The 12997-nt window shown below is 44.7% G+C and overlaps 1 protein-coding gene across 1 annotated transcript in view; it reads right to left on the bottom strand.

Moving 5' to 3' along the window:
- Positions 1-12997, bottom strand: part of SIM2 (SIM bHLH transcription factor 2) — a 45468-nt gene that overhangs the window by 21932 nt on the left and 10539 nt on the right. The window contains exons 3-5 of the mRNA XM_065876505.1: positions 11591-11680; positions 4262-4370; positions 868-953 (exon numbers count right to left, since the gene is read on the bottom strand). Coding sequence (XP_065732577.1) covers positions 868-953; positions 4262-4370; positions 11591-11680 — 285 coding nt within the window. The remainder of the gene's footprint in view (positions 1-867; positions 954-4261; positions 4371-11590; positions 11681-12997) is intronic.

Raw genomic sequence — 12997 nt, 5'->3', positions numbered from 1 at the left:
CTCAGGATTCCTGAATACACTCACAGTCTTTAGGGCTGGAACAAATCTTAGAATCTTTGGAGTCTATTCTCCCATTTTACTGATGAGGAAACTGAGGACAAGGTAGGTGATGGGTTTTACTTAAGATCAGACAGTTGGGTGGTTAGTAAGTGTCAGAAACATCTCAGGACCCAAGTCTCCAGAAGAATATCTACAGGGTGCAGGGTGGTGCTGGAGGCTTCCACCTCTGAGGTTTAGGGTCTGGGACAGCAAATAAGAAAAGTATCTCCCAATCTATGAAACAGAGTGAGGTAATGGTCAAAGGGAAGAGCTGGCATTGAGGCTCAAAGGAGCAGGGCTGAGGAGAGGCTGAGGGAAGGCGGACCCTGGGATGGGTAGGAGCGGGGAGGGGCATTCCAGAAAGACAGGACAAAGAGCAAAGGCACAGGACCCTCCCCTCTCTCTTCACCCCACCCCTCCCTCCTTTTATACAATTTCTCCCGCAAAAAGGCTCCCGTCTGCCTCTAGCCCCAGAGTGGTGGGCTGATGACCCTCTCTCCTCTGAGGCAGGAGGAAGTCGAGGCGCGGCTGCTCCAGCGGTCCTGCCCTGCATGCAATGTAGAACCCGAAGGTGCCAAGGTCAAATTCTACCCTTAGCCCCATTGATTCCTGGCCTCAGACAACGAAATCCAGCCTGCCTGGAATATCCCTGTAAGATTCCAGCTCTCACACTTGCCATGAGTAGCATCCCTAGAAAGTTCTACATTAGGCAGCAGTGCCTTCCTGTCTGCAGACGTTCCTGAACGTGAAGCGAAGCACAAACCACAGCGAAGACCCACCAACCCACCGCTGCCCCCTTCCCACCCGTAAGCCCTTGGCTCCCGGTACCTTGTATCCGCTGCAGGTCAGGCCGGCGTTTCTTTTCGCCAAGACACACTTCATTCGAAGAAAGAACGACCTCTCGATCTCATACTCTGAAAGCAGGCGTGAGGTTAGATTGGCAAACTGTCCCACGATGCTTCCCCTGACTTTATCCCAACACTCCCAATAAACCCTCTGGACCAGATCACGCAGCCAGAGGCCTTGGCCCAGTCCACCCAGAACCCCACCCAGAGAGGCGGTGGCCAGGACCCGGCGCAGCTTCCACGTGCTCCAGAAAGGGGGAGCCCGAAATATGGCTACAGCAAGACCTCGCTAAACGCCAACCTGGGGCCAAGGTGAGGATCCATGCGTAGCAACCCAGCCCTGCTCAACCTGCCGTGGTCCCCTGATGGTGGCCACAGAGAGGCCTGGTGCCAGGAGCATTGCCTTGGCCAGCCCTGGGTGGGTGCCAAGCTTGCCGGGAAGCCCAGAAACATCTGACGTCCCCCCTCTGACTGACTGAGAGTCAGAAGTGCAGGCCTTTCCCTGGCAGAGGGAGCCGGCCCCAGGGCCCCTCGTGCCAGTGCGCCCACGGCCATGGGCACCGAGACTGCCCTGCATCCTGGGATGGGGCAAAGGACCCAGCAGACCCACTGGGCCAGATCAAAGCTTTCACCCTCAGTTACAGCCCTGGATGGACGCCCACCCCCCTGCCCCTTTCTCTGGCCCAAAGCCTTTCCTTCATTCCCATCGCAGGCCTCACACACGAATCTCCGACCTCACTACTGCAAATGCAAACGTCCCCCATGGAAACACCCTCTGCTTTAGTGAGCGGACACCAGCTCTCTGGGCACGGATGGCAGACTGTCCTCGCCCCAGGGTGAGAGCGAGGTCATTCCACTCTAAATAAACAGCTCTTTGGTGGTGGTTAATAAATTAATTTTTAAAGAAAGGTTACCGCTAGGAATGGAAGCAAGGCCTTCCGCCCCTCCCTGAGGGCACTGCCCAGTGGAGATAAGGGCATCACCTCAGAGGCCCCCCTCCCCTAGTTGGAGGGGCTGCCATATTTACCCACAATTTCTCTGCACAGCTGGGATCTGGAGGCAGAAGGCTTCCCTCTAACATGGCGGCCTGTCTACCCCATTTCCAGAAGAGCACGCTCAGGTGTAAAAACCATCACCCAGTAATTAACTATCCAGTTTTGGGGAGAGCCCACTTCTCACACAATTACCATAAAACAAGGAGGCCAATTCAGACACAGAAAACCAACTCTACAGATGAGGTGAAAACCAGGTGCTGTGAACCTCAGAGCCTGAACACTCGGTTGGCTGTGGAAATGAGTCAGTGGGAGACCCCACGTCTCCCAGACCTTCTCCTCCTGTACTGTTGGCCCACCTTAGACGTGGACCCCGCAGGAAACTGGACGGGTCTCCGGATACTCCCATTTGCTGTCATTTTCTAAATACTTTTTTAAAGGCTAAGACATGGAAGGGTAAAATGAAACCGGAGCTACTGGCAGAAAGCCCATTCCCGTGCAATTAACACACTGTAACTTTTTAAAACAATAACAACACATTCAGTATCTTGTAAAAGCCTATAGTGGAAAAGAATCTGACAAAGAATATGTATAAAACCGAATCACTTTGCTGTACACCTGAAACTAATAGAACATTGTGAATCAACTATACTTCAATTAAACACAAACACACACACACACACACCCCACAATGTTCTGAGGAATTCTCTAAGATTCCAGCTGTCTTTGTCCGACTTTTAACAACCCCAAAGTGAAAGCATTAGATTCGGAAGCAATGTGCTCGCCTAGCCCTTATTTTGTTGGAAATTATTTCTTCGGAGTCGTATTCCTGTTCATTTATGCAGCCGGACCATTTCCAAGGACTGAAGCACCACAGGCCATAGCTACAACTAAGCCCCCATCTCATTTCAGAAAGCAACATACCAGTCTCCCTCCTTGGTAGACACATGGTGACTATTTCTGGGGCTAGAACATGGGGGCCACAGACCTGGACCTGCAAGGGTTTTTTTTTGCGGCATGTGAGATCTTCCTGGACCGGGGCACGAACCCGTGTCCCCTGCATCGGCAGGCAGACTCTCAACCACAGCGCCACCAAGGAAGCCCTGCAAGGGGTTTTAAAACTGAGTGTGCTATATGTGTTCTCTCCTCCTGGCCTCAGAATGACCCATCTCAGGAGGAAGCGGTAAGAATGGAACCCCCTTTTTTTTTTCTTTCTGTGGCCGGCTACCCCATTCTCGTCACTTTTGACACTTCTTCTTTGGCATTTTGCCTCACTAGGGGATTTTGGCCGAGTTGGGATACCATAGTCCAAAGCAGACAAGAGACCCTTTGGTCAGCATACTGGTTGGTCTCATTGGGCCATCAGAGAGAGTTACAAGGCCGGGACCCCTGGATTAAGTTCTTCTGTGTCTTCCTAGCATACATGGCAATTGTAAATTAAGGAGTCATTTGTGTGAAGACATGTTCCACACCCTTACTAAACAGCCATGCCACAACTGTTCTAACAGGGTGCTTAAAACAGCGGGGACCACGTTAATACGTGCTAAATGTTGAGACTGTCAAGAGAAAACTCCTGTCGCCAAATGGAGCCAGGTCAGCAAGACGGACCTGCCTCATCCATCTAGACCAAGGCTTCTTAACTGACTCGTGCTGTGGCACAAAACCTGCAGATCCCCACCCAGAATAACATTTCTGAGCGCATAAAATATATGAGATTACAAAGGGGATCAGCTGTATTGAAAAACATCAAAATATTCCAACAAGTGGTGCTGTGGTTATAAATGTGCTACTTTATTAACACATTAAATGACAAGATCCTGTAGCAGACTCACAGCTCCTGAAATTTCAAAGTAGTGGTGAGCATAACCGATATGTTTAAATACCTGAAACAACCATAAGGTGAAATGAAAATATCTGTGAATCTTGTTGTAGGCAAAGCCACAGGTACTCGTGATAGTAAGAAGGCTTACTGTCTACAATCTACAAGCAAAGGAAGTGCTAGATTTCACCTAGAGGGAATAAAGATGTAATTTTCCCCATGCAATTTCATGCCCCCCGCCCCGAGTTTTATCCTTGGACGTTCTGGTTAAGAAGCCCAGGTCTAGACCTGTGTCGCTGGCATTCTAAACCAAGAGCACCTTGGGGTGGAAGCCTTGGACCACTTTTCTCTGTCTCCTACCGTGCACCTCACACAGTCTCTGGCACGTGAAAGGGGATCAGTAGTTGCTTTAAAGAACAGAAGCATAAAAACAAATCCCCAGTTGGTGGACCCTGCATGTTTGCTGGAGAGGCCTGGCTGGGTATCATGGGAAACTAAGCCCTAGGGTCACAGCAAAGAGCATCGTCCGGCGTTCATTCTGGTTTCTTTTCGTCTGGAGGAAATACCTTGGAGCAGGTGATGGTGAAGAGGCTGGTGGGCTGTCAGGACAGCAGTCATCTCATCGTGGTCGGAAGGATGGATGTACTCGTAAATGCTGTTGCCCGTGAGCTCCACCTGCCGCGGAAAGGAAGGGAGGGGTCAGGAATCTTCTCTAGGACTTCGGGGAGGTGGAGAGGTGAAGGTGTAAGGTGTATTATAGGTACGCACCTGCCAGGGAGAGACAGGACCTTGATCTCTGTGCACAACCCACACCTTACCCTCACACAAATGTTTGCCTTTTCTCAGTCAGCACCCAGCTGTCTCCCAACAAGGCCAGGGGGCGTCCTGAGTAGGAGTGAAGTATGGAAAAGGTGCACTGTGGACCGGGGGACCCTCCTGGCCTGGGAGCATCCTTCACACGGGAGGCGGCTTAAATCAGAGCCAGCCCCATCCTTCACCTGCTGCCTGTAGGGACTGGTGGCCAGGAGGCCAGTGGCCACGTCCAGAGCAGGGTCCCTGCGACAGCTCGTGCACACAGAGGCTGAGCACGGGAGCCTCGGGGGCACCCTGTGCTCGAGGAAGACTCGCCCCCAGCAAGGTCCTTTCCTTCGGACCCTGCTGGGCCTTTCACGTGGGCAGAAACCTGTCTGTGGCCTTCCTGGTCCAGGGTGCCTGTGCTAAATCCACGGCTCCCGCCCTTGGGTGCGGCTGGGTGGCTGAGTGACCTCTGGGAGGCTGTGGGTCACTCCAGAGAGCCACATGACCTTGGGGCTGCTCCCCCGACATTCGGACACCACCTACTTCCAGACACACCCCACAGAGGACAGCACGCAGGCCTAGAGGCCATGTCCTTGTTGGACTGGACCCTGCTTTGCAGGCAAGAGCGTTTCCAGGAAAGCACCATAGTTACGATCTTTCCACAGAGGTCCCCGGAGACTCAGGTCCTAACCTTGAGAATTTTTGATTGTTCTCCCAAACAGAAGTGTCATGACAGGGGATGACAGAGATTCTCAGGACCTGGGCCCCTCACCCATCGGAAGATGGGCAGTGGCATAGAATGTTCCAGAAACTACCACCAACGGTGCAGCCTTCTGAGAAGTGGCGGGGGGGGGGGGGGGGGGGGGGGGGGGGGATCCTTTTTCAGAGATCAACAGTGCAGACAATGGCAGTGAGTCAGCGTCAGCGCACCTAGAGTACTGGAGGTGGGGGCAGTGACGGTACTCCTACTGCAGCCAGTGGGAGCCCCACAGCCCAGTTCAGGAAGATGCTGAGAGCGTGAGGAACTGCCTTGGCGTGGCACAGAGCCTTGGGTGGGTCTGGGGACTTTCTCAGCCCCGCCCCCAGGGGACAGGGCGAGATCAGAGAGCAAAGCCAGGCTTGTCCCAATCACCCCCTCGTTATTTTTAAGCGTGTCTTGCCGCCTGTTTTTTTGGCTGCTCTCAATCGGAGCAGAGACTCAATTCTCGGTAAAGGGGCAGCCCCGACAGTGCCATCTCACACAGCAGGGCAGCCCCAGCCAGGCCGTTTAATGGAGAGGTTCTCCCAGGAGCCACCGTTCCAAATCAGCGTCAAGGCCATAATCTCTTTACTCGGGATCGGGGGCCGCAGAGAGGTGAAGTCAGTCCCACTCCGCCCAGCCACTTCTCCCAATGTGTTAAGATGTGTGAGCTGCCTTTCAATTCAGGACAAGTTATGTTTCTGACCTGCTAAGTAATCTTGTCCCTAAAACAGGTTTCACAGTTCTATTTTCTGCATTATTCATGGAATGTTTTTCCCAATATTATACAGAGCAACAGAGAGAATCCTCTTGCAGAAATGTTCCCTCTCTACCTCCCCAGCCTGCCACTTTGTTAATGACCCAAATGGATATTTGTCTATGTAAAAAGTTACTATAGGATTTCATTAAAAATAAAAGAATAAAAACGAAATATCCTTCTTTTAAGTCAGTCCTGTTAATCCTTAAAAAGTTTAAATAAATCAGCAACACTTATGTCAGGCATTTGGGACCGGACAATCTCCTTTTTCCTGAGGGCAGCCCTAGAGATGCTGTCCGGTGGGGAGTGAGAGAGGCTAATAAATAAGGGAGCTATTGTTTAAGTTGATTCACAATTTCAATGGTTTATTTTAAAAACAAAAAAATAAAAAATAGAATTTTTGTGCGTGCTGGCCTATCATTTCTCCCTTACCCAGGTTTTTAGGGGAAAATGACAATTCTGGTTTGCTCCAAGTTCTCTTTGAGAAAAAAGTAACTGATGTCTTTTTAGAGAAACACCTTCGTACATTCGCAAAAAGACTTGCATCTGGGCTCATAGGGATCCGATTTGTGTTTTAATCCCAAAGTAGCTTTATCTGTTTCCAAAGATCCCATTCTCATCACATGCCTTTGGAGAGTGAGAAGAGTGAAGGTCCATGAATTAAAAGGCTTGATTTTCTGAATACTCGGGTTAGTGATAAACCTCTAAGGCTGTCTAGCAAGTAAAGTAGTCTTCAAGTAACGGAAATGTTTTTAAAGACAAATTTTGGAATGATAAAACAGCACTGACCTTGACTTAAAATTACGGTTGACATGGTGTTTCCTGTATTGACATATCTATTCGTGCTTTTGAATGTTGAAAGAAATGTGACTACCTCACCAAAAAAAAAAAAAAAAAAAAATTATGGTTGTTGCTATAAAACTCCCCAGCTCTCATACAACAACCTTATTAAAAGAGACCTTCAATGTGATATTTTGGTATCTGTAAAACCCAGCTAACTACAAAATGAATTGCTTTCCTACTAAGAGCTTTTTTATGTTTTGCTGAATAGGTTTTCTTCCTGCCAAGAAAACTACATATGATAAATACAGCACTAAATGGATATATTCTGGGTCAGAAGGGGAAACTCACCCAGTACTCTGGAAACACACATTCCTCTGCTTTGGGTGTTTTGCTGACTATGGTAAATTAACCATTTTAAAAAAAGACGGTTTGGGTTTCAGGGTTCAAGTTATGTCAACAAACATTAAACGCCGGTTCTTTCTCTTTATTTCAAAAGTGAAAGGATTAGGTCTTATGGCCCCAAACAACACCGTGGTTATTTTTACAGTCGTCCTTCCGGCCACACTCTCAAATATTACATTTTCCTTTATGTATCTCGTGAACAGCTATTTCATACATATCTACATTACGTGAGAATGTATACGAGTTACCTAGATGTTATACACCATATGCAACTTCCGGAAGGAAATTTAAACCACAAGGATACTTTAAAATGTTTGAAGAAATACACAGCAGGTATGCAGGGCTTTTTTCCTTCTTCAAATATAAGTTAATGACATTAACCAAAAAACCATGAAACTAAATCATTTAATAAACTTGGTGGATACAAAGTGCTTCCCCAACTCCACGTCTTCCAAGTAGATGTGGGTCTATATGGATTATTTTGTATTATGAATGTGTGCATATACCAAATAGAATTTTCAGGCAGATGGCTGACTCTTTTCCCAACTTGCACTACGGGCTGAGGAGACAATTAGCATTTTGTGGTTCTCCCTGTCACTTTTTGGTACCAAAGTCTGACAGCCAGGATTGCTGCATTTACTAATTTAAAAGCAAAAATAAATTAATAAACTCTACCATATGAGGCAGACTTCTCATTCCAATACATGCTTTTAAAAAAGTTCAGTAAAAGGCCCTGAATTGGGATGGGCTTATAACACATAAAGAATCGTTTTTATATTCTCAAACAGTTCAGAAAGTTATTTAGATAGTGCAGATTAAAAAAACAAAAAACCACCAGTTTGCTATGAATTATCACACAATTATGGCAAACCTAGGAGCTTAGGTTCCCTAGGAGCTGCTAACATAGAGTTTAACCCCGAATTAATGTGAAAAATGTCGTTACTTAGAGATATCGTTATAGAGAATAATTGAAAGTTCTTGGAACACAGAAGGGCGTTACGTAAATATAAGCTATTACTGCCCTTATTCATCAGAAAACCTGTTTAAAAGGTTACTCTGACTAGTGGGTAAAATTTTATTAACACTTTTATCTCTGGTGATTAAAAAAAATCTTGAAGCCTATTTTAATTAAAGTTTTCATGTTTGATATGTTTGTCTGACTTATACTACTACTAGTAAAAATAATCTAAAAGGTGCAAAAAAATTCTTTTAAACAGAAGTTGGGTATTTGACATTCTTTTCAATACCTTATTTTACTATTTAAGGAGACAGAAAAAAATACACATTGTGATTCTGCCTAGGTTTCCTTCTGCAGAGTTAACTGGGAAGAGGAGGCAGATTTGAGGGAAAAGTTTGTTGTTGCTTATTTAAACAGTTCACCATGAAACACTCCCCAGACATCAGCGTGAAAGTGTTTTTGTAGCTGGAGACTGATAGTGAGATAGTCCCGCCAGGAGATCAGAAAAAAATTAGCCGTCCTACACGGACAGGCAGTTTGACTTATTTTAAATTGACACTTCTCCTGGCACCATACAGACAAAAGGCATCTTTACAATTTTTTTGGAAAATACAAAATTATGATATACAAAGTTTTACATCTGCATTAGGATCAAAAGGAAATATAATTTAAATTCCAATTCTGCTTAAATTTCCTTTCTTGGTCATTTGTAGAGACGTGGATGGATCTAGAGACTGTCACAGAGTGAAATAAGTCAGAAAGAGAAAAACAAATATCATATATTAATGCATATATGTGGAACCTAGAAAAATGGTACAGATGAACAGGTTTGCAGGGCAGAAAGTGAGACACAGATGTAGAGAACAAACATATGGACACCAAGGGGGGAAAGCTGTGGCGGGGTGGTGGGATGAATTGGGAGATTGGGATTGACATGTATACACTAATATGTATAAAATAGGTAACTAATAAGAACCTGCTGTATAAAAAAATAAATTAAATAAAATTCAAAAATCCAAAGAAAAAAGAATTTCCTTTCGTGGTGTTTATCATGAACAGGAGATATATTTGTTACCTATCCAATGTTTTGGTCATTCTTAATTATTGTGTTCAAAAACAATCATTTTCATTTCCCATGTGAAAAGAGAAAAATGACAGAGAGCGAAAGAGAGATGTAGAATGCCAGACTGAGCAGCCTGACAGAATGAACTGGAAGGTCCTGATATGTGCACAGTGCCTTATGATGTGCCAGAACATTCCCCATGACTAATTATCCCTAATATGTGCCCACCAAAGGATGCTATTTGAAGCGACTTTTGTGCTATTTGAAGTACAGTTCTAATGAAACTTACAATGCCTGGTTTTGTGGAGCTCCCTATAGTTTATAAATCACATGGGCCCCTGGTATGTTTCTCACCATGATCCTAAAAGAGTAGTAGAGCAGGCATTATTTTCTTATTTAAGTTATGGTACAGAGAGGTCAATTGCCTGCCCGTATCAGACAATGAAAACCATACAACAAAATGCATTTCCCTTTTTGCTTTGACTGCTAGGGAGCTCAGATCTAAATTTAATATTCAGTAAAGGTGACTCTATCAATTTTAAAGTATGTTTGACCATTTTCTTTTTTGACCAGCCATTTTTTTTTTTTTTTGCAGTACGTGGGCCTCTCACTGTTGTGGCTTCTCTCGTTGCGGAGTCCAGGCTCCGGACGCACAGGCTCAGCGGCCATGGCTCACGGGCACAGCTGCTCCGCGGCATGTGGGATCTTCCCAGACTGGGGCACGAACTTGTGTCCCCTGCATCGGCAGGCGGACTCTCAACCACTGCGCCACCAGGGAAGCCCATGACCAGCCATTTTTAAAGTATGTGAAATGTTTTGTCTTGTTTGTGACATTATTATAAGACTTATCAAAGGTTTTATAAGTTACAATTTAAAAAGTTAAGGAATCTGATCAAGGGCACTCAGCCACAAATCAAGTCAGGAGTAGAAACCAGGCTGGGTCTAACTAAAGGGTCTTAAATAATTCTAAATATTCAGAGAATAATGAGGTGGAAATTCAGAGAATAATAATTTTGGAAAATATAAAAAGAGAAAATTTCATATTTCCAATAGTATTTCCCATTCTACAAGTACACTAATCCCATGAGTCACATAGGTGAAAGAGACAAGCCTTAATAAATCTCATCTGGGAGACCTGGTATCATAAAAGAAGAGAAGAGGAAGAGAACAGAAAACGCCAAACAATTTTAATATGTGATTCGCTTTAGAAGACTTTGCAGAAGAAAACACACAGGCGCAGAAACCCACTTGGACATGGATAAGGATATACATCCATTGAAAAGAAGGTTGTAAACAAATGGAAAGTTTAAAAAACATCTTGGCAGAAAAAGAAGAGGAATACACCAGATGCAGGTTTCCAAATTGGTAATTTTGTTTTTCAATGAGAAAGCCCAAGCCACTTTAATTGGCATGTTTTATTTTGGCTTAACTACAGGAGGAGGCTGGTGCAGCATGGATTATTTATGTGCCTCCTGGGAGCCCATTTCCTGGATCTAATTAATTCTAGTGTGTCTTCAGTTGTAATGAAAAAAAGCACTCTGATAATTCACAACGTAAAGAAACATTTAGCCCCTATACGTATAAAACAATGTGACTCTTAGAATCACGATCCATGCTTGTGAAATCAGAAATGTGCAACAATCAGTAGACTCTCCCACCATCCAGACTGGCCACAGCCCAGACAAGTAGCCAAGTCCTCTACCAAACCCTTGGCTTGACAGGACAGAGAAAACAGTGCACCTCTCTCCTCTAGGGAATGAACCCCTTTTAGAAGACAGTTTCAGAAAAATAGGTGATATTTAAATGTTCTAAAGAAACCAGGACCTTGCTGTGCAGAACAGTAGTAAACTGAGTTTTATGAGTTTCTATCACAAGCATATAAAATGCTTTACTGAAACGACCACTGAACTGGAAAAACTCAGGAAAAATTACCCTGAATTCCATGTGAACACTCATAAATCTACCCCCACTTTTCTCTCTCCCCAAAGCACATTCTGCATAAAATCCATGCTCTACATCAGCTTGCCTCTCTTTCATAGCAACTCACAATACCACGTGCAGACCATCAAGCGTGGACTGAAAAATCTCCCTTTGTGAAGCTCTTGTTAGCGGCAGAGAACTTTACTGTATAAGCGGAGTCCAGGCAATTGGACAAGGCTGACTGTGGCAGAGACATTACGAGGCATTAGCCCCAAAGGAAAAAGAAAGTAGAAAAGTGAAACATAACACGGAGAAGAAAAGCCCCGCGGGCCGGCCGAAAAAGACGATTTTGGATTACGTTCAGACACAAAAGTAGACACTAGGACAGACTCATTTTCAAGTTGGGTAAGGCTGTCAAGATCCGCCAACGCTTAACTTATTATTTTGGTTGTACATAAAATTAGTCAATACCCACCTGGGACAAGCCTAAATGTACAGAAGCTGTTTCCGAAATATACATGATTTTGCCGTCAGATGCTACCACAAAAACAAATCCATCCAAAGTCTGTAAAAGAAAAAGCATCAGGGTAAGAGATAATAGACACTAGACTTAAACCTGATCATTGTACTGGCACTGGGATGGAGAAATGTATAAAGTATTCAATCAACGTACATTGTTAAATGCAGAAACGGCGCCCCGGGGCCAAGAGAAGGACTGTAGGTTTAGTACCCCAGCCAGGCTCTCAAATGCTTTTAAAGGACTTTAAAAACAGTCTTAGGGCTTCCCTGGTGGCGCAGTGGTTGAGAGTCCGCCTGCCGATGCAGGGGACATGGGTTCGTGTCCTGGTCTGGGAAGATCCCACGTGCCGCGGAGCGGCTGGGCCCGTGAGCCATGGCCGCTGAGCTTGCGCGTCCGGAGCTTGTGCTCCGCAGCGGGAGAAGCCACAACAGTGAGAGGCCCGCGTACCGAAAAAAAAAAAAAAAAAAAAAAAAAAAAAACAGTCTTACATCTATATCACAAAAATCAGGCGAAACATTTGAGAATTCCTATCATGCTCAGTTTAAACGTAGTAGCTTTATTGTTGGGGTTATTTTAGCACTTAGCACAAATCCGGAGTTCTATGGTACTTAGGGGAAAATCTACCACTGTATAGACCATTTCATATCATAACTGGCAGCCGTTTATACCACTAGAACATATGCTTTATTTGCCACAATTTTCTAGTTATCCCTAAGTACCATTTGAATAATAAATTCCGAACACTACCACTCCCCAGAAAATAAAATACCTGGTTATTTTTAACAGACTCTGTCTACAAAATTAATTATTTAGAATCTGCAAGAGATCAAACAACCTTTGCAAAATTCAAGGAGAAAAAGTATCAATTTCTGAAAAATTAAAGCTACCTAAATGATATTCTGATTTTGCCTAACTTGGCTAGCCCTCAAAAAAAAAGTAAAATTATAAGAGGTAATTAAGTCAAATAAAGGGTAATGATCATATTTATGTGTGGCAAGGATAAAAAGACTAAATTATTTTTGAAGAAAGGAAACTGCATTTTATTTACTCATTCATATTTTAGATCCAGAACCAAAGAAAAGCAATAAAGTTGGTGAAAGACCCATACAACCCACAACATTGCCCCCATAAAAAGATATTCCAAATTAATTTCTGGCCACAAATTCTATTTTTACAGCATGTAATTGAAACCAGATTACCTTTGGTTTTTCTAAATCCGCCCCCTCTTTGGAGGGGGGCCTAAAAAGAATGTAGAAGTGAAACCTGAAAGATATCCTTACACTCTGCGTCTCAAATACAGTTTTGCTGCAAAATCTTCTTTGCCAGCTAAGCTATCATTAGCTTTCCCTGTGCTGAGGTTGA

This window comes from Phocoena phocoena, chromosome 4 (assembly GCF_963924675.1).
Source record: "Phocoena phocoena chromosome 4, mPhoPho1.1, whole genome shotgun sequence".
In the NCBI taxonomy this organism is placed as follows: Eukaryota; Metazoa; Chordata; class Mammalia; order Artiodactyla; family Phocoenidae; genus Phocoena; species Phocoena phocoena.
The sequence above is the reverse complement of the archived record's forward strand: the minus strand, read 5'-3'. Positions and strand labels throughout refer to the sequence as shown.